Here is a 22,738-nt window from a genome sequence, read left to right as displayed (position 1 = left end):
ATATGTATGTATATGTATATATATATATACACATATATGTATATATAAGTGTGTGTATAGATATATATATATATATATATATATATACAATACATATATATCAACTGTATCTATTATTTGATAATGATATAGCAATGATATTTAAAATGATATACGTATAGAATAATAAATAGCTCGATATACTGATGATATAATGATTATAATACAATGATATTTGTTATGATATACATGGCATGCATAAGCACGTATAATAATATGATAGTATAATGATATGCAATGATAAACAATGATACAAATCTTATAACTATAATAATTAAACTGGAACATCTCAGGTTTAGCGGTGGTCAAAATCTTCCATCCTTTACCGCAATATATAAAAACAATAAAAATCATTATTATTAAACTTTAATAATAATAATTATTTTTATTATTATTGACATTATTTTTTATGAGCATTTGTTGACCGACTTTAATTTTTAAATTTTTTACCGCAAGCTTTTTTAAATCTTATTTGATATGACTTTTATAGAGAGATTTATATGAATTTAATTAATAATTAAATGATTTAACTTATTGGTTAATTAGTTAAATAATGGATTAATTAATTAAATAATGGAATAATTGATTGATTAATTAATTAATTATCTAGTTGGTTGATCAATTACGTACTCGTTGACTGATGAAAAAGATCTGTAAAAATATTTTCATTTAATTTTATTTTATCGTTAATATTTTCTTCATTGTTCGTTTGCCACCGTTGATAGAGAAAAAACATTTGAAAAAAAAAACCACCAAACATACCTATTACCTTGAAACAAACACAAGCAAAAACACACACACAGTCAAACACACACAGTTACACACACTGAGACACATACACACAGAGAATCGATGTAAAAAGTTATTTCATTAGAATTGTGATGTAATGCGTACATTTTTACATTTTTTTAAATTTCTTTCTCTTAATATTACATTTTCTTTTCATTTTTTCTTATCCGTGAAATTAGAGACAGTAGATTCATTCATTTACTTACTTACAGCAGTTACGACAACAAATTTTGTTCATTTCTGTTGAATATATATGAAAAAAATCAAAACTCATATCCACGTGTTTGTATAATTGTAAAATTTCAAAACTATCTACAGTATATAATAACACATCACTGATCACATTCCCCACTGACAATTGTACCTTGGTTTTGTTTGGTTAGCGTTTGGTTAGCAGAACTGGTGCGGACATCAATTCAATGGTAAGAGCCTGCCATCAAAAGTGCTCGATTCCGTCAGTCCTGCTTGTATCAACCCACGTGAAGGAATACGACAAAATATAATTGAAGCCATTGGCGAAAAAACAGCCAATATCTAGAAGGTGTACTGGATTGTACTAGAACAGCCGAAGTTGCCACTCAAGCACTCATACGTTCAGCAACTGATGGCTTGATGTTGCGTCAAAAACTAACGAAGAAGAGAAAAAGAGGAAAAAAAGAACTGGAAAACGGACGACAATCGAAACTTGATTGATACGTTTATTAAAGAAAAACAAAAAAATATGACAGCCAGATTAATTATCCTACTTCGGCAGTTTTACGTCATCTTAGCCCTGACAGGCTTTTCGTCATAAACCTGTCAATATCAATCAATCAATCTTCGTTTATTGATTGAAAACCTGTCAATATACAAAACTTATTTACGCCTTTAATTTTTGTTGTAAATTTTTGGAAAAGCGGGGCAATTAGATGATGTTGAAAATGTTTATTAACTTAATGTATGGCTTTTATTATGTTTCCATTAATAAAAATTCTTCATTCGGCGAACGATAAAAATTCAGAACGGTCTTTACGGTTTTTGGAAACAACGCTCACTTACTCACTCACTCACTCATTCACACACACACACACACACACACAAACGCATGCCCCTCTACTGAAAATATTAATTAATTAATCAATTATTGATAAAAAAAAACATAATAATAACAAAATATAATAATTATATTATAGTTATTGTTCGACTAAATGCTGATGGCCTGCATCGTCCACCATGCCAGCGGTTGAAAAACCTTGCAACATCTGCTGCTGTTGTAGGAAAGCCTGGATGACTGCATTGACGTCGCCACCGTTCAATTCTAGCACTGAAATGAAGGTTTAATTAATCGTCATTAGTTAGTTAATTAGTTTTAATTAATTTAAATTAAATATATTATTATAATACTGAGATAGTAATTGCAAGCATTATTATTATTAAAAATTATCGATTGTTACTATTTTTATTTGTAGAAGCAGCAGCAGCAGCAGCAGTGATAGTAGTAGTAATAGCAGCAGCAGCAGCAGTAGCAGTAGTAGTAATAGTAGTAGTAATATTATTATCAAGCTAAATTATAAACAGACATTAAAAAGAAACAATAAATATCAAGGAATTAAAGAATAATTATAATTAATAATATAATTAAAAGTAAATAAATTAAAATGAAAAAAAGTAAGTAGGGCAACTTTGCATGATGAGATCCCGGTTGGTGAATCCCATCAGTGCGAGTTGATGTAGCTGGTTGTCAAACTTATGCTCATCATCCTGAACAGTCAATTAATCAATCAATTAATCAAGCCATTCAAGCCAATCAATCAATATATCAACCAATCAAACAAACAATCAATCAATCAATCAATCACTCAAAAACAGTCAACTAATCAACAAGTCAATAACAATCAATCGATCAGCTAGTCAGTCAGTAAATCAGCCAATCAATGAGCACCTTATCATAGGCCACAGATTTCAGCATACCAGTCAGATAACTACTGCTTGTTTGACCTTCTGACCTGAAAGAGTAAAATTTTTTTACATGCCAAAATTGATAAACTTGAATGACATTTAACGAAATCAAAATAAGAAATAATAATAATAATAAAACAATGGACACTAACATATTGAGGAAGAACCCTGGCGAGCACCTCTCCAGCTCTTTCATCCCATCCTGGATCTCCAGTATGGCCTGGAGGGCACGAGGATTAATCATCAGGCTGTAGACCTCGGGGTTCAGTAACTGCTGGGCTATGTAGGGCAGTGATTGGTCAATGGCGATCTTCACCTCGTCGCTGTTTTTTACACCCGGCGAGTGATGGAGCATCTAGGTAAAAGGATGGAAGGAATGAAAAATGGATGAAAAAATAAATTCATTTAGAGGTTTTGACAATTCATAGCTAATAAAAGAAAAGAGAAAATTGAAAAATTTATTTTGTAGTATGTTGAATGTTAGTTGGTTGAATCTAAGAGACAAATTTTGCCAACCCAACCCCCATTCCTCGCCATTAAACCCCCCCCACAGCACAACCTGTCTTAACAACTGTGGATCGTTTGCCATGTAGTTTATTGTCGACTGCACGTACGAGGATTCCAGAACGTCGGCGACACCGGCCGAGTTGTTGATGAATTGCTTCAGCAGGCATTCCGTCGCAGTGCCCAACGATGGCTGCTGTCGTGACTTCGTATCGCAGCTTTCGTCCTCTACTGCCGATGATGACCTGATTGGTAACGTCGTCTGCTCATCTTTCATTTGAGCCTCTGAAATGCAAGTCGAGAAAAAATTTAACTAAATAATTTAATTAACTAATTTATTAGTTGATTGGTTAATTGATTAATAAGTTGAGCACATTATTTGAATATTTTATTCCACAAAATGAAATGTCAATAGAACTGTTTAGCAATGATTCCACTAGTGAAAACATTATTACATGAAATTATCAGTTGATAAAGATATAAAAAAAAGAGAGCTAAGAGGCTAACTCACCACTCTCTGACCTCAATTCCTCCGTAGTTTTCTGCGGAAATGAAACATCCATGACTCTAATTACATTAAATAACTAACAAACAGAGTGAAACAAATCAAATAGTAGATGGATTTTATTTAAAAAATACAAGTTACATGAAGAAAACATTTCCCTAGCGTTAGATACAATTAGTTTGAATGATCCAAATTATTAGGGATGTGCCAACCAACCAGTCCGACAACAGATCTGTACTTGGGGTCGACAACCTCTTGCAGGATGGCTGGCATCTTCACTAACTCATTCATCTATGGTTTTTACAAAAATTACTAATGCAAAATTATGGACAAAATTCAATGAGAAACACTTTTAAATTTTAAATAATCTTTAAAAGATTTAAGTTAAGATTAAAACCAAAAATAAAAACTACTCGTAATGCCTAAAAGTCATTTGAATGTAAATTAATCATATCACACTTGCTTCATCAGCTCCGGATGGTTCATAAGTTCAAAGGCCTTAGGATTTGATTGGATGATTTCATTTAGGCAGGCATTATTGGCCATCATATTTTTAATTAGATCAGGTTGAGACACAACCTCTGACACTACCTCATTCTCCAGCAAGGATTTTATCAATTCTGGGTTTGAATACATCTAGAAAAGGGTGAATATGAAAAGAATAATCTTTATAATAAATGTTTATATGATACTCATGCACATTTTAATAGGAGTATGGCCAGCGAAAACTAAATTTGAATTGATATTTGAAATAAAAGTCTTCTAAAAAAAACAAGAAGACTAAAAAGACTAAAAAAATTTAACTAAAAAACAACATTATTTCAAGCTTAGAAAGTAACTCATTTCTAAATAAATTATAAACAGAAACAATTATAAGAAATTTATAATTATGTCAACACAACAAACACTCAAGTATAAACCTCTTTCTGCAACTTTTGTTGCAAATTAACAAAATTGGCAGAGCCAAAACCCAGATCGATGAGGCCCTCAACACCGCCGATGTCACTCAGACCGAATGGACTCTCTTTGACATTCACCTTTAACTTTTTGAAAGGTTGACTGTCCTCATCCCTAACCTTTAAAAAATAATTATTTGGTTAATGAACAAATACTTTTTTACAACTATAATTTTTTTTTTTTTTTTAAATAAATAGATAAAATGCAATGACTTACAAAAAATATTTTAATATTATATATCTACTAACACTAGAAAGAGACTTGATGACGAGGTGAACAGTGGAACCATCTACAAGCGAACATTCCCTAATCGTGCAGCTATCTTTCAAACTGGTTCCAGCATTAATCAGACATAATTGCTCTGTTGATGCTGACAATTCTTGAGCTATCAGCTTTTTAAACTACAAACAATTAGGAAAAGTTATATTAAATATAAAAACAATAATTCAATTAATCAATGAATGCATGCATTCATAATTTTTATATAACATTTATATATACAACTAATCTTATTTTCAAATTTTTGAAAGCAACCAGACTAGGAATGGTAAACTAGAAAACTTGAAAAAAAAACAAAATTGAAAAAAAATTGAAAAAATTAAATAGAAATAACCTCAAAAACAGTTTTGTTGTCATCAATAACGATATCTCTGCGATCTTTGGCCGATCTAACAGTGATTGTGATTAAATTAAAAGTCTGATAATTCAATTCCGAGTCGCAGTCCGCCATTTATAAAAAAGCTTACTAATTTACTTTTATTGAAATACAAAGAACAAATGTTATCCCCAAAGAATTAAAAACTTTGGCAAAATAAGCAATATATCAGTGAAGAAGCTACACCATATATATAGAATATAACACACACATATATATATTCATATATATATATGACCCATACATATATATTTTATATATATGGACCCATATATATTTACTGGAGAAATCTGAACGAACCATATTTGTTTATAATAAATAATATAGGAATAAACCAAAATGTACTAAAATATACCTGAAACTGCGGTTCACTTCTTTATTCTTATTTACATTAATTAAAAAAAATTTCCGGTATTCAGAAAAAATCTTGTCGAATAGCTTATTATGGAAGATTAAAAATGGTTGTGATTTTACGATATTTTTATCCTTTCAAACACACACACACACATACACACACACACCCACTATATAAAGATTAGTTAGGTAAATTTATATGGATAATTTGAATTGTAGGTAGGGTAGGTAGAAAACACACAACATTAATGTAGTTGACTAGGTAGATAACTTAAGTTTTTATCACTTTCTTCTGTACTTTCTTGCACGTGCATCACATGAATCCGCGTTTTAAACACAACACACATGCATATTTAAACACATACTTTCATTACATTAGCTGTGCGTAATTTTATTTTCATGACACATCACTTAAATTTAATATTTACTAAGGTTGAGAGTAATTTAATGTCGTACTAGCATTGCTATGCGATACAATGAATGAATGAATAAATGAATGAATGAATGAATGAATACACATCACATCAGATAATAAAAGCGTCGCAAAAAATTCGATTTGAACAATTGACAGCTATGGATGAATATAAATTCTGCTTGAAATAACATCATGTCGAAAGTACAATATACAAAGAACGGATAAGAAACACACACAGAGTTCTTTAATAATTATAATGAATGAAAAGAGAAATTTATAATTCATAATTTAAATTAGTTCCTAATTATGGCGGTGGTTGCATTGCCAGGCATGATTGATATCTCCGACGCCTGGTTTGTTTCGCGTGGAGGGCTCTGCGTCATCAACAAATTAACATAATTCATGCATCTGTCTAAAAATACCAACTGTTCGTGATAATAAAATGAGATTCAAAATAATTTAGGCAAGTTATGATAAATTTCATGTGCTACCTTGACTTGGATTTGACTTTTGACAACAGCCGCCCGTAAAATTAGAGCCTGGATTGAAAGTTTAAAAAAAATTTTTTATACAAATACCAAAAGATATCAATGATTAAAACATAAATCCAAAATTTAAAAATAAACTTTTTTTTATAGAAATATGAAAAAGAATTAATTGTTGAGTCGTGTATTTTTTTCTGCCAATATTAACAGACCAGCTAAGACTAAACTACTGACGTGTTACCAGCGTTAAAAAAAATCCAGTAGGAAACGACAAAGCCAACTGGAGGAAAATCTTTATTACAAAACGATAAAATTGCGCTATAGAAATAAGCAAATAACGACCTTTGTTTTCCTTTGAAATTCTTCTTCCAGAGCAAAGCACTTGTCGAATGTGAGACTACGCTGATCTATGTCCTTTGCATAGAGCACCTTCAGTGGTCGAATGTTAAATGTAGCACACAGTTAGTAAGCCAAGCCAGTATATCAAAAAATATTTTACTTAATGTGATTAATGTATGCCAAGAATGTAGTGAGGTGTGGAGTAATGAAGTGTAATGAAGCGTCATAAATCATAAAACCGGTTAAAACTAGATACGAATATTAAAATTCAAGATCTGAAGTAGGCTAAGACATTTTTCTATCAAGTAACCAAAGCTACAAAAGTCGTTCAAAACAAACCAAAAAGTTGTATATATAATTTTATAGAATTCATAAACCCAATTCTAAACTAGAGATACTTCCCACAACGTCACTAGCAATCAAGGGAACATTAGACCATCAGTACACGAACAGATACACCAGCCGACCTTATTATGCGAGTCGATCCTTGCATTGATTTTGCCGTCCAGGATCAACTTCGTCAGCTCATCCTCCAGTCCCGAAACCGTCGTATTGAATGCCTCTGCCATCTTTCTCATATCCGCTGACTTGTATGGACTGAAATACTGAAAAATTACGAAATATTGGGAAAATACGAAATTATGGAAGTTAATTAAAGTTAATTTGAGGATAAAAATGCAGAATATTTTGTCAAACCATGTTAATAATAATAATAATAATACCACCATCTTCACGGCATCACCACAACTGTCTTATCATCATCATCATCCAGCACCTAACTTACCTGACAGAGAGCTCTGTTTCTGATCTGAGCATACAAATTGTCAACATGTTTGGCGAGGTACATGTCCAACAACAAGTTGTCCTGGTGATGGGATGGATGGTCGGTCGGTCCATCATCATTATCATTATCGTTATCAACAGCAGCATTACATCTTATCATCAACATCCTTACATCGTTATAGTCATCGCCATCGTCAACATCATTGTCACCATCACCATCAAATCATCATCTAAAAACATAAGTGTTTACAGCAGTTGATTATTGAAGAAAGAGAAAAAAGTAAGAAGGAAAAGATAGACAAAGAGAAAAGGAGAAGAAAGAGAGAAAGAGAGAGAGAGAAAGAGAAACATACCTTAATATTGTCTAGAAGCTTCAAACACAAAGCATATTTTGAGTCATAAAACTGGTAGATGATGTCTCGTAACTGAAGCTCCAGCTCAAGAAACAGCTTGAACGTACTGTCGGCAGCATGATGATGTGATGATGAAGTCGTGGTGTGATGATGAAGTCGTGGTGTGATGAGATTGATGATGAAAAATGAATTATACGTTTTGTTGTTTACCTACTATTGGCATGCAACGCCAAAATTTAGCCGGATCGTTACATCGCAAAATTACATACGCTTTTTAAACTCGATAACTCGATCAACTTTTTTTTTCAAGTTTTAGTGAGAAAACAAGCAGTGAGAGATCGCTATTGTGCAAACACGCCACTTAAATCTGTCCCTAGTGGCTGCTGGGCTTTTCGAATTATGCCCAAAGTCAGTATGGCAGAGGAGAGAATAATTAAGAATGATGCAACTGAATTGAATGGCAAGGTGACAAAATATCTTAAATTAAAAATAAATTTTCAATGAAATATAGGTAACAAAAGTAGTATAAAAAAAAGAATACAAACACACACACACACACACACACACACACACACACACACACACACATACACACAAAGAGAAGCTCGCTAAATGATATCACGTCATTGGATGAACCAACTCAATGCTAATAAAAATTGTAAATTAATTATGCATAATAATTACTACTATAATTACAAAATTTATTATCATAGTGACCAGCATCACAACGACACGGACCTGCTTGATATGACCAGCTTTTGAAGTTCCTGCCTGTCAAATGTGGCCAGAGCACAAAGGGCTCCGTAGGTGGCGATGTTGTTGCTGGATAACAACTGGGTCAGGTCAGGTCAGGTCAGGTGAAAAAATTCAAAAGTTAAAATAATAAATAATTAAAAGTAGAATGATGTTTTTAGGAGGTCTACAGGAATGAGAAGAATGAATAGAGCAATAAACTAACCAGCTGATATAAAAAAAACTGAGTAATGGAATGTCTAAATAACAGAGGGGACAAGACCCAAAAGTGCAAATAACGTACAATACAGTACTATATAGAAGTACAATACAAAAACTGACAAGTCATAATTTATCAAGATCCCACACTACAATTAGAACCACATACACTGCTATCTCATCCATCTATACTAAACAATCTCTAAACGCAGAAATTGAAATATACACAAATATAATATAATGAACAGCCAGAATGGAAAATATCTAAAGTACATGCTTGGTGTAAAGAACTAAAGAAGATTCATGAGATGCACATACAAAGTAATGGAAAAGTACACTTAAAAAAAATCATGAAAATGTTCAAACTAAATACAAACTTCTGGAAAGTCGACCTGGTCAAAGTTTGCTTGTAGAAAATTTTTAGCGGCATTCTTATACCTGCCAAGGACGAGGTCAGCCAGGCCAGCTGATACTTTCAACTTTGTGACTACCTGCTGGTTGCTCTCCTTGCTTATCTGCTTTCAAATGGGTAAGATTGTGAGGTACTGGATGATGACGACGACGATGACGATGACCACAGTGATGTTGATGACGGCAGTGAGAGCAACAGTGAACATGGTTTTAATTATTATAAATGATAAAAATGAAACAAAAATGATCATATAGATTCTGCTTAATAAAAGTTGATTTAAAGATAAGCATGCAAAAGAAACATTCTCAGACCACGTAAAATATAATTCCTACCTCCCTCATTTTCAGCATCATCACCACCCTCATCATCATCACCACCCTCATCATCATCATCACCATCACCATTAACATCATCACCACTGGTGACAATCATGATAGCCAACCTCACAGAAGTACGGCGTGGACTCTGCTTTATTGACGTAGGACGTAACGTGTGACCAGTTCTGCAGGTATATGCTCACCTGGTTGGAAGAATTTCAATTGTTGCTACAATGGTGCCAGGGAAGAATGGTGAGTGAGGATGGTGAGGACGATGATTTTAACCTCATTAATGTTGTAATGACAACAATGTTAATGAAAAATATGAAGATAACGATGGTTTGGTTGTAATGGAAAATAATAATGACGATGATGTGATGTGATATAGATATGTAAAGCCTTTTCATCAATGACATTTTTAGCCAAAAAAAATTTGCAGTCATTTAAAATCAAAAGTATGAACAACCATATAGATAAACATGAAAAAATAACCCCTCAATATTAAAACCTTCATTCAATGGCCCCTTCAAAAAACTCAACTAAACAGTCCAACTACTACATATAATCATTAAAAAAACTTCTGAAACACAAACTCAAGTCCTTAAAGAGGCATAAAAAAGACAAACAGACAGACAGTCAGACAGACCTTTATCACATTGAAGCACATGTAAACAATATTCTTTGAACTGGTGCAGTAGTCTCGAGCCCTGGAATAACATTTGAGAGCATTGCATAGGTCCCCACACTCCAGGTAATGATCGCCCAAGTCATCGTGCCCCCGCCTAATTTTGAAGTTTTGATTAGAGTAATGACTTGAAATGCATTAGGATTAGATGTATGTTAATTTTATAATTATATGTAATGATCTTCCAAATTTTTAAGTGTTGGATCATTTTATTTCTGCAAAAAATAAAAAACACCCTAACTTGTTTAAAAGTAAATTTACACATCGTACACCCTTCGTACCCTTACAAACCTCACACTTCACCATACCTTATACTCTCTTTGATGGAATTGCTCTTGTAGTTCTTCAGGTCAATGTCCAGCTTCTCCAACTTCATGGCTGCCTTCTTGTTGGTTGACTCCAGCCAAACAGCATCAAACGGGGGCACCAGCTGTTGAACGGGAGCCGATCCAACATTTGCTGGGTCTGCTGGTCGAGATTGACTGAAAAATTGTATGTAGGTGAAAATTAAAAAGTTAACAGATGAATAAAATACATTACCTTTCAAAAATTCAATCTAAAATTAAAAGAGGACATAATCTAGAATAAATAAATGAAAATAAAATATTAAAAAAAAACAGATGATTAAAAAGAAAAAATATAGAGTAAGAGAATCAGTGAGATACATGAAGCAAGGCAAAAAAAAACTATCTATACCTGCCAACAGCTTCTTGCAACATTCGATGGATGGTTTGGTACATTTGCGTGTTACACGTGGTTAGGACATGAGTCAGTGCCAGACGAAGTGCCTCAATTTTTAGGGATGTGCAGTATTCTGCAATGTGGAGTAGTCTGTAAATCTTGGCCAGACCTTTGTAGCTTGAAGCCACTTGTTCAAGATCCTGATGAAATGTTTTGTAATTTAAAAATTTTTTTAAATATGCTAGAGAAAGAGAACTTAATTTTAATAATAAACTCAATTCAATCCTATTAAAAAAAATGTTATGTTTTATTTATTGAATATAATATATTCATATTTCTAAATTAATATATTTTAGTGAGTATTTTTTATAAAAAAATAAAAAATGAACCAAGTTTGAGGTTTCAATGATTCTCCTGTTCTGGTCACTGGCCTGTTGAGGTTCTTCACCCACAATGTCAATCTGCATTGGCTCAACGAAGCCCTAACCATAATTTTAAAGTTTTGTTCTAATTGAAATTACAATATTACATCATTCAGTTTAAAATTAAATTTATAAATTCCATTTCATCTTACTTACTAATCTGAATCTACATCAAAATCAAAAAGGAGATTGTTAAACAAAAAATTCAAACATGGAAACAAATAATATTAAAAAAAAATGAGGAGAAAAAAATTTAAAAAATACCGCAAGCTGAATTAATTTTGAATTAATAATAATATTTTAAAAAAATAAAAAAAAAGGATTTTTAAATTTAGTCTTTATTACTTTTTATTTGATTTACTTTTACAATCACACACAATAATACACTATTCAAAAGCTAACAAATCTTTTCAGAACATACCGCATTTTGTCCGGCAAAATCATAAACTTGCACTTGAGACATCATAAAACAAATCCGTGAAACAAAAAAAATCTTTAACAAATTATTTAAAACTAATTCAACCAATTCACTCCACTTTTAAGCTGCCACAACATAAAATCGTCCTCTTTCTATTCTCTTGGTCCGGCTGAATCATGAACAAAATTGAATTGGAAAAAAAATAAAGTTAAAAATGATTGAAAGAAGTTAAAATAGTTGTTATTATAATCTTATATTTAAAATTTTACTAGTAACTAACATATTAATTAACGATAAGTAATTAAATTAATTTAATCCAGCAAATATCTAGAATCCTAATTCTCAAATTTAAATGGTCATGGTATTGGCTGAAGTTTACTTTTAAATTTTAAGTTTATGTGGTGATCGTAGTTTGCTTATGAGCGGAATATGAATTTGTGCCGTAAATTGTGTGGAGTCCCGTTGTCAGGCATCACCAATCTATCAATCAACCATCATTTGCTCAACTGTCAACTGATCAACTTTGCCTCTCCGCATCGCTACGTCAGATCTTTGAATCGGCACAGAGGTTTCCACTTTTTATAATTTTTTGAAATTTCACTTGTCTAATTCTAATAATAAATAATCTAATGCTAATCTAATAAAATAAACTAAAACTAACTAAACTTTACCTAAACTAAACCTAACTAAACTAAACTAAAGTCAGCGAATGTTCGTTTAACAAACATTCGCTAAAAACCCTGACACTAACCAACAAATTTACAATTAATACTAAATATTATTATGATTATTATAAACTTAAAATTATTTATTGTTTCATAAAAAATTAAAAATATTTAATTTACTATACTTTTGATTTTTCCAAAATAGCTTAAATTAAATTAAATCTAAACTTTTGCTAATAAATGTTTGCTAGTTTTTCCTAAGTGAAATTTCTCTTATGATTTGTATTTGATTATGATTAAAATTTTTGTTGGTAACTTTGCCCTTTGGTTTATTTTTTACTTTCCCAGTCTGCCCCAGTACTTTATACAGCAGATTAATATATTATATTTGTACTAAAATTAACATTAAAATATTAAAAATTTTAAATTAATAAACAAAGGTGTAAAAAGAGAAGATGAATTTTCCGGCTTATCAGAGGAAGATAGATCCAACTTGTTGGAAACAGCCGAGAACTTTGAGGCAATGCACTCCTTGATCTCTAAAAGCAAACAGTCTCCAAACTTATCTCATGAAATTGCAAGGTACATTTATCTATCATTGACAGTTAGTTCTTTATTAAAAATTTCATGTCAAAATTGCTGCAAATTAAAATAAACTAAAATTACAAAGTTCATACTTTTATTTTTCAGTCAATAATGAAATCATATTTATCTTGTACAGGAATGGGAAACAATTCAACCAATGGTTGACGGGAAAAATAATAGAGAGAAAGTATTTCAAGAAGGAACAAGAATTAAACTTGTTAACTTACGATGCCAAGGAACAAATCAGATACCTACACGCTGAAGACCCAATGGAATGGACTCCAGAGGCCCTATCTAAAAGTTTTCCCGTCTCTGTTGATGGTGTGAAAAAGTTATTGAAATCAAAATGTAAACTGAGAAGCATTGACGAGGTGGTGAAACACGACAAGAGGGTTGTCAAACATTGGCAGCTGTTGAGGAGTGGGCAGAAAAATGAAATCGTCTCTAGATATTTAACATACATGGAGAGTAAAAGTGAAAACGAATTAGGAGGCTTGAATAAGTATCTACCCATCCCTAAAAAACTTACCAAGGATATTGTATTTGAAAAAACTAATAATGAGAAAAATGATAACAAAATGCAAGGAAAATTTGAATCTATGGTCACTTTGCACTTGCAGTTGAAGAGTAAAAGTATAAACGGTAATAACAATAACAGCAACAGTAATGTGAACCGTGAGAAGGCTCGACTGCAAATTACAAGTAACTCAAATGAACGCAACAAAATAAAATAATTAAAAATTTCTGAAAAAAATGTCTTTTTTATATTTTATTTCAACTACTTACTAATCAGCATCATAATTACATCATAATAATTTCCAGGTAAACAAATCCATTGCAAAATGGTTAAAATCTGACATCAAATCTAAGCTAAAAAAAGTCTATAAGACCGTGCAATTTCAATTCATAATAGCGTATAATACAGTCACTGTACAGCAAAATCTATGTACATTAATGATAAACACACATGTATGTTTAACCATAGTTGTCTCGATGTAGTATCAGCTTCGAGACATCTATGGTTTAACTATACACGTGGAATACACACACACACACACCACACATACCTCTGTACACACTACACACATACGTATATATATATATATACACATGTAAGTACACATAATATTAATGGACCTGTTCTAGTTAAAAAATGATTTTAGCTATTTAATTCATTAGTTAAAAACAGTTATGATAATAAAATAAAATCAATAAAAAAATGTGAAAAAATAAATGATAATAAATTTATAATATAATGTAATTACTTTAAATATGGTTGCGCGTTTTTTAACTTAAAATTAAAATAGTCTGATTAATTTTAAAAATGTCTGGCTAATTTTGGCAAAGAAATGAGTCTATGTAGTATGCACGCGTAGGAAGCCTCAGGTTACCCTTGCAAGAAAGTTCAAACGATATAACAACAGCTATCACCGTTTCCTTTATGGAAAATTTCATGATACAATACAAATTATAATAAAAAATAATTAATATAATTAGAACAATGAAAAAAAAACACGAATGAAAATTTTTCAAACTGATAACTTACAAACAGAGGAGAGCGTTAAAGTATGTCAAATGCATGTCAGTGCATCGTTTGACGAGCTTACACATATTATACATGTATACTTAACACGGAAACCACACACAGATCTACAAACACATACACAACATAGTAGATTTCTTAAACACACGCACACACACATACATAAAGATATAGGCATATATAGCCCGATGTATGAATTTGCATGCACGCGAGAATATGCACGTTTGATATATAGTAGAGAAATGACGCTTACAGGAAGGGGGATTAAATCATATTCGTAACTTTTAAAATAATGAACATTATTATAATTATTTGTGATCATAATTGTTATTAGCGTTACCATCATATTGAATATAAATCATAGGCACAGTAGGCAAAAAATATAGTTCTTTATAGTTCTTAATCATTTGACTGACCAGAAGATCACACATACGCATACGCACACACACACACACACACACACACACACATATATATATATATATATATATATATATATATATATAAGCAAACATACCCAAGATATGTCAGTTATAATAATGAAAAATAACATTCCGAAAGATGCAGAATTTTAGCGGAAAAACAAAGAGCAGTTGATGGATGAATGAGCGAATGGATGTTGAAATATTTGATATATGAATGGATAAACGGACAATTGAATAAATTAATTTTGTATGTAGATGAAAGATGAGCAGTTTTTGAACAATTTCGCAAAAAATGAAATAATGGATATAAATATGGCTACCAGTAAAAATAGATGGCCTACCAAACAGGTCTAAAAGATATAATTATAAAAAAAAACAACAGCAATAACTAATATAATAATTATGACAATAATAATAAGAATAATAACGATAATAATGATAATGACCAAATATCGGAGACAGCACAAAACAATGATATATGATATCTGATATATAATATTTCATCAAACAATGACACCTAACTTAACATCTACTTACGTACTAAGTTGATTAAAAGCACCGATTTTTTATTAAAAAACAAAGAAATAATAAATAAGTGAATTAATTAATTAATAGTAATTAATTATTTAATTAATTATTTGAAAGGATCTTCATTGATTCAATGCTTTCTCTGTAAGACTGTGACATATGTATGCGAGGACTGCTTGCTATAATGTGTTGCATCTGTGTGTTTGTCGTCTGCACATTTTGTTGTGTTGTTAAAAATAATGCTAGCCCAAACACAAAAAAGGTTTAACTAGATGAATTATCGACCAATAGGATTGCTTTGTTTTGATCATCTACTTGTTGATTGGTTGATTCAACAGCATGACTTCCTGCCTCCTTGGCGACAGAGGACTTTCAATTTCCGGTTGCTGCTGCTGTGGCGGTTGAGGTTTATGAGGTGGTCTCTCTTTCTTTTCGAAAAACAAAAGTGGCAACATGCCTATGAGGCAGCCGATTGTTATTCCTATTGCTCTGGCCTGTGTGCAGTTTTGTGCAGTGAATGTGTGCATGTTGGTTAGGATGACAATATGAAACTGAACCGACACATTAAGACATCAGCCAGATGGTGTCTACATAAGTTGTACAAAAATGAAAATGATAATAACGGAAATAGTTTAAATTAAAGAATTAAGTAGTGTGGTTTATGGTCATTGAAGTTCTTTACAATTTTCTAAGAATCAACAACAGGCACTCTGCCAAAAAATTATGCTAAAACCATCATAACTGAACGGATCAAGATAAAACAGCTCAAAATGTTAATTTAACAAAGGTTTCTCAGTGAAAAGTAAACATATGAGTAAGATACTCTACTTGGAAAGTAAGCAAATACTGATAATGAATGATTAGAAATGACAAATATAAAAAAATAATGCAAATAAATATCTCAGACCATAGCAGTCATCCATCTGATGGACTTGAGGTGAAACTCAGCAGGTGACAGGTTTGGCTGGATGGAGCTGAACTTCTCAACTATGTTCTCTATGTAACCTGCCGTTCTGAAGCGTGTGTGTGTGTGTGTGTGTGCGTGTGTGTAGTTTTACAATCACAAAGTTTCCATTCAGCCTTACAGTTTTAAAATCTCTCAACAAATTTCTCCCTTCCACTGTAAAACCAAACATGAACTAACCCAACGCCAGCCAGATCAGATATCAGGTTACCCAATGCTGCAGCTATACATAATAATATAATTAAATTATTAATAAATAAATAAATAATCTAATTACTTATGCAATTGAATGAATGAATAAATGAATGAATGAATGCATGAATAAATATTAAGAATAAATGAATGAATGACTGAATGAAAACAAATAAGTAAAATCTGAAAGTAAATAAATGACTAGCCTATTAAATAAAAAGTTATTCAGTTTATGTGAAAATAATGATAAAATGACAAACCAACCATAATGATAATAATACTGGGTTTGTATAAATAAACAAATGTGTGTGTGTGTGTGTGTATGAGTGTGTGCGTGTATGTGTGTATGTGCGTGGGTATGTGTGAACATTCACTTACACATCATTGGACTGAAAATTTTTTTGGCCTACAATCATATTTGCCATTAAGCTCTTGCACTGATAAATGGTGGCATTAACATTTTTTTTACAGATTTTAAGATTTGAATGAAAAAAATATTTTGCATCTAGCCAATTCTTAAAATTTAATCATATATACAAGTTAGTAGTTGTTCATTTGATGAAGACTTGAATAAATCACCATAGACTGTAAATTTCAGAAGCATTAAAATTTTCATGAAATTTATAAAAGCTGCCAAATGAAAAGTCACAAAACTATTAAATTATGAATGCTCTTTCTCTCTGTGAACCATTTTTTTCGGTCTAACAGCATCACACACAGCTGTCAAACATACATATTTGTAAGTTGATGGCAAATTAGATATCGGCTAACCCTAACCCTAACCCATAGATATATCTTTCATAATAAGTAAGACAATGAAACTAAATCGTTAATGTTACAGCTATTTTTTAACATTATTATGTTTTCATAAAATTTAAATTCCTCCTTTTAAAAACCATTATAAAACCAAAGATTCATTGTCTCAATGAATAGCCATTTTAAAAGCCAGACTCCAAAATGAATAAGAAATAAAGGGACTACCAATAATTAAGTTAATTACTAGTTAATTTATTTATTAATAATTGTAGAATGTTAATTGTGCTAATGTCTGTTCATTCATCAAAGGAATACACATGCCTACACACTTGAGAGATAAAGAAAAAGAAAGGGAAATAAAGAGAGAGAGAGGAGAAAAGAGAGAGACCAACCTGCCATCGTGGAGATACCCAGAAGAAGGCCCAACTGTATGTCAATGTACTCTCCCTTGTTTTTGAAATGAAATTTTTAAAAAATAATTTTAAAATTACAAAACAAACATCATATGATGATGGATTTAGCAAAACAAGAAATCGTGTTCATAATGACAAATGAATCAAACTCATAGCAAGAAATTATGACAAAAAAATGTACAAGTTCTTTCTTACTTACAGCTATTATCATGATACCATTGTCTAGAAAGCCAAATCCAATAAACGGGAGACAGTTTGTTAGAAATACTGTGGTTGAGAGATTTAGTTTAAAAATTTTTTAAAAATATTAATAAACAAATCTTTTCAGTTATTGTTATAAATAATTTAAATAATTATTAAAAAAAATAAATGTTTCTAAATTAAAAAATCCAAACAGCATACCTTTGAAGATTTCGCTCGTTGGAATCGGTCTTACACTAAAACTAGATTCATCTGGGAATGAAAATTCAAGTTAAAATCGTGGTATTAGTATCAGAGACAAATACAAAAATATGAAATTATTCAATAAATGAATATTATGCCAAATAACAATATAAATGATTAAATAAATTTGATCTAGAATTTTATCATCAAACTGAAGGAACAAAATTAAACAAATGTTTTGAACTGAACACTTGGTAGTCACTGAATGAACAAACCTTTCTTATCATCAATAATCCTCAACTGATCCATGAGCAGTTTGCGACCTGTGGGATCCAGATGTAAAGCCAGATTGCGAGCATCATCTTCTGAACTTATGGGCGGGTACCAAACCCTGTTTCCCCCTCTCGCTCTGGGGTCTCTCACGTTGGTAGTTGGCCATTTCCAGTGACCGCTGTTTCGAGGTAGAGTGTTTTTAGTGGTGGTAGTGGTGAAAAATTTTGTCTGCGGCAGGTCAGAAAAATGCCGAAAAGTCATCATCACAGGTGACGAAAGAGAAACGTTGTTTTTAGAAAAATTTTTAATAAAACTTGAACAAATTTGCAAGGTTATTAGATGCTTCATCTTGCACTGAAAGTTTTAACTATCAATTTAATATAAAAATTAATATTCTATCTTATTTTCTATCCTTCTATTTTTCTGCTACAAGCAAGGTGTTCTGAATGTACCACTGTGGCCAGAGAATTCCAAAACGCCTCGGTGACCTTTACGAAGAAGTAACAGTTCAATTAAAGAATGGTTTTTCGCTAAATAAACTACTAAAATTGAAATTTTAAAATTAAAAAATTAAAAGCATTAAATTGAATTAGTGAAAATTAATGCTAAAAAAATCTTTTTAAAAACATTAAAAAAGACAGCAACGTCGAAAATTGCAGATAGCAGGATGAACGACTTTTATGGAGAGCCATTCAACAAGTCAATCCTTCAATGAAATAAGTTTTCATATCACTGCCGTGAAATGCACAACAAATGTGAAATGTTGGATTTGTAAAATTCACACATACAAATAATATGCATAAAATTTATTTAGATATTAATTACTATATTATTAAATTGGCTTAAGATTCAGCGATTCAACCATGGATATCCATGGAATCTTGCTGGTCAGTCTACGCCCCAAGAAACTGAATGACATTTCCAGCAAATGTCTCATGTTAAATATGAAAAATAATAACCTCGTATTACAATCTGAAATTACAATCCAATTAATCAATTTGTTAAAATAGAACCAATCTGCAAAAATATCACGTCTCTTTGAAGTTTTCTGTCTTTGAATGTTGTTGAACCACTGGTCAGCGAGCAGTGATGCAGGCAGACTCGGGTTTATTATTTTTTGATTTTTCGTTCTTTGCATCAGCTGACTTTGATACTTAATGCCAAAATAAATTTCTATGAGATACTAAAAAAATGTGTTTCCAAGTAAAATTGAAAACAAAACCACACTCAAAGAGGAAGTTGTTTTTAAAAATCAAGTTATCGAACTACAAATCAACACCCAATAAAGAAACATTCAAAGAAATGTTAGACAACTGAACGCTGAATTTGGGGCTGTCCATAAAGGATGTCACGTTTTTGTGGGGGGTAGAGGGTGAAAAAATTTGTGGCACTTGGTGACAAGGAAAGGTAAAGAATGGTTGAATCTCATGTGATATTCCGTTTTTATTTTTTCTAAATTTCTATCATGAAGTTATAAATTTTTTTTATAAACTTTTTGTCATGTATGTTCAGCACGCAGAAAAAAATGCTTCTTTCAAACTTTATTTCTTGCTCTTTATCATGTGATGAAGTTATGTACGTGTTTGTAGTTGACCTTCATTATTATGATATTGATAAATTTGCGTAAAATTTTTTATTTTGTTAGCAACTAAACGGTACATATCGAGAGGGAGTGGTCGAAAAATTGTCACGTGAGGGATTTAAAAATTTGTGACAGTTTGTGACGGGGAGAGGACGCCCTCTATGGACAGTCCCTTGAAATTATATAGATATTCTGCATTGTGGATTTTTTTCCAACCATATTTCCTTCAGTCCAAACTTACGAGACGGTAAGGGAAGGTGGCCTGAAATAACAAGTCAAAATAAAATTGACAAATTTCTTCTGACATGATGGAGAATGTGCTTAAATTATTTGAATTATTTATCAGCACTTTGCATGGTAATAACATTTCTGCCTTTGTCCACAGAGACAACATTGCCAACACGTAGACAACATGTATGTGTGTGTGTCTGTGTGTACGTGTGTGTGTGTACGTGTGTGTGTGTGTACGTGTGTTTGTGTGTGTGTACGTGTGTGTGTGTGTACGTGTGTGTGCATGTGTGTGCGCGCGTACGTGTGTTTATTCCGCAAAAATCACAGTATTTTTAACATTGCATAATTTTCACTTCAATTTTTAAAATTTGGTTTATTTTATGAAGTGGTCGAGTTTGTTGGTTATGATAACACTTGTGTTAAGTATCAAAGATAGATACACTTTACACATACATTTTTTTATAACACACATATGCACACACATTAACACATGTATGTATGCTTGTGAGTATGGACGTGATCAAATCAACCAAACAACCAATAAATTCGAATGCTCAACCAACCACCCATCCATCCAAACATTTATTAAACAAGCAACCAACCAACCAACCGTTCAATAAATCATTCATTCAATCAACTAATCAACCAACTAATCGACTAATCAATTAATCAATCAATTAACCAATAAATTAAATTGAATGAACCAAATAACCAATGAGTGAACCGAATGAACAAATATTGAATTATGAAAAAACGAAATAAAAAACAAAAAAATAAATTAATTAAAAAAAAATTTGCGAGATTTTCATAATGCAAGACACATGGCATGCTTGGCTTTTATTTGATATCATTTAAAAATAAAAAAATTGAATTTTTTAAAATGTTTGGGTTTTAAACTAACGAATATAATGAAATATCGACCGATAAAAAAATTATTCATTATCATTGTTTTTATTATTGCTATTATATAGTGATGATTCGATCCTACGTTAAAATATCAATCCCTTTCGGTTTCGATTATTTTCAGGTATAAATGAAATTCAACTCTATGATTTTTTTGTTTTAAATTTTATTGAAACAATTTAAAAATTTAAATGTTAAAAACAAATTATTATATGTCTTAAAACATGTGTCAGAAATTATTTTAAGTCTTAAACATCTATCTAATTTTATCGTCCAGCAGCTTCCAACATTCAATAAACTTTTTGTTCGTATTATCGCATGCACTCCTTAGAAGTTCTCGAAGGATAATAACCCACGTAACATGAACATTTAGTAAGAACAGTTCACAGCATATCACAATGGCTAAATCAACATACCAAACAGAAATTATTTATACATGCATATATAGTACAACGTAAATCAAGAAATACAAAAAATTATATAACCAAATGAAAAAAAACTAGAAACCAGTCAACATTCAATAAATAAATAAATAGACATTAATAAAATTGTTCAAAAAAGTAAAATTTAAGGCGGCGACAAAAAAAAATTTAGTATGTTTTGTTGGTGTGGTGGTGTGAAGCAAAAACAAACACATGACAAAAAAATACTAAAAGTCGTAAGAATAATAGTCAGTCACCTAACTACAATTAAATTACTACCTATAATAATTAACTCATCTCACTTTTATTAATTTATTATATAATAATTTAATATATAATTTAATTTTTTTTGTTAGAAACTTTTTAACTAATGTTAAGCCCTAGCCTACTTACGATTGTCCAACTCATCTCAATCCATAACTTACCTACGAATTAAATTAAAGTCCGGTAAAGAAAATGGCAAGTTGAAGAGAAACACAACAACAACAGCACCGAAAATGGATGTTGTATATGTGTGTGTTGTATTGATGTGTATGTGTATGTATGTGTGAATGGGATAACAATCCACTCCAAAACATTCCAATTATTTGTTCAAATTCGAGTACTTTCTGAAGTACAACGGCAATAAAATTCGTTAATATTTATTGATAATATTTTGTTTATATATATATATATATATATATATATATATATATATATATATATATATATTATGGGTTTAGACTATCATAAATACAATTATTTATAAAGATCACTGCGTTTTCGCAGTGATCTTTATAAATAATTATATATATATATATATATATATATATATATATATATATATATATATATTAATATATGTAGGTGAGANTTCAAAATAGTTTGAGA

General features: G+C 31.1%; 4 protein-coding genes across 4 annotated transcripts; 1 reads left to right on the top strand and 3 right to left on the bottom strand.

Annotated features, from left to right (window-relative positions):
- Positions 1 to 1,513: 1,513 nt before the first annotated feature.
- HELRODRAFT_185570 (hypothetical protein) lies at positions 1,514 to 5,486 on the bottom strand. Its single transcript, XM_009019027.1, has 12 exons — positions 5,346 to 5,486; positions 4,981 to 5,133; positions 4,696 to 4,851; positions 4,235 to 4,411; positions 3,992 to 4,066; positions 3,782 to 3,812; positions 3,326 to 3,555; positions 2,919 to 3,121; positions 2,750 to 2,813; positions 2,490 to 2,568; positions 1,667 to 2,131; positions 1,514 to 1,623 (listed from the first exon to the last, which is right to left on the bottom strand). The coding sequence occupies exons 1-11, from the start codon at positions 5,460 to 5,462 to the stop codon at positions 2,001 to 2,003; spliced, it is 1,416 nt and encodes a 471-aa protein (XP_009017275.1). The 5' UTR covers positions 5,463 to 5,486; the 3' UTR covers positions 1,514 to 1,623; positions 1,667 to 2,000.
- Positions 5,487 to 6,111: 625 nt separating this feature from the next.
- On the bottom strand, positions 6,112 to 12,146 carry HELRODRAFT_111705 (hypothetical protein). Its single transcript, XM_009019026.1, has 14 exons — positions 12,006 to 12,146; positions 11,552 to 11,644; positions 11,178 to 11,362; positions 10,790 to 10,963; positions 10,443 to 10,578; positions 9,922 to 9,999; positions 9,445 to 9,582; positions 8,855 to 8,949; positions 8,117 to 8,222; positions 7,765 to 7,845; positions 7,448 to 7,585; positions 6,984 to 7,070; positions 6,648 to 6,695; positions 6,112 to 6,530 (listed from the first exon to the last, which is right to left on the bottom strand). The coding sequence occupies exons 1-14, from the start codon at positions 12,048 to 12,050 to the stop codon at positions 6,450 to 6,452; spliced, it is 1,485 nt and encodes a 494-aa protein (XP_009017274.1). The 5' UTR covers positions 12,051 to 12,146; the 3' UTR covers positions 6,112 to 6,449.
- A 285-nt stretch (positions 12,147 to 12,431) lies between these two features.
- On the top strand, positions 12,432 to 13,986 carry HELRODRAFT_172364 (hypothetical protein; the record flags this gene model as incomplete). The annotated part of the gene is made up of 3 exons (XM_009019025.1): positions 12,432 to 12,570; positions 13,108 to 13,249; positions 13,389 to 13,986. 3 exons carry the CDS (start codon positions 12,432 to 12,434, stop codon positions 13,984 to 13,986), a joined length of 879 nt encoding a protein of 292 aa, XP_009017273.1.
- Positions 13,987 to 15,051: 1,065 nt separating this feature from the next.
- Positions 15,052 to 19,343, bottom strand: HELRODRAFT_99580 (hypothetical protein). The gene is made up of 7 exons (XM_009019024.1): positions 18,733 to 19,343; positions 18,476 to 18,526; positions 18,273 to 18,340; positions 18,053 to 18,107; positions 16,893 to 16,935; positions 16,656 to 16,761; positions 15,052 to 16,242 (listed from the first exon to the last, which is right to left on the bottom strand). The coding sequence occupies exons 1-7, from the start codon at positions 19,076 to 19,078 to the stop codon at positions 16,060 to 16,062; spliced, it is 852 nt and encodes a 283-aa protein (XP_009017272.1). The 5' UTR covers positions 19,079 to 19,343; the 3' UTR covers positions 15,052 to 16,059.
- Positions 19,344 to 22,738: the final 3,395 nt, after the last annotated feature.

The sequence above is a fragment of the Helobdella robusta genome, assembly GCF_000326865.2.
Source record: "Helobdella robusta unplaced genomic scaffold HELROscaffold_23, whole genome shotgun sequence".
Taxonomy (NCBI): domain Eukaryota; kingdom Metazoa; phylum Annelida; class Clitellata; order Rhynchobdellida; family Glossiphoniidae; genus Helobdella; species Helobdella robusta.
The sequence above is the reverse complement of the archived record's forward strand: the minus strand, read 5'-3'. Positions and strand labels throughout refer to the sequence as shown.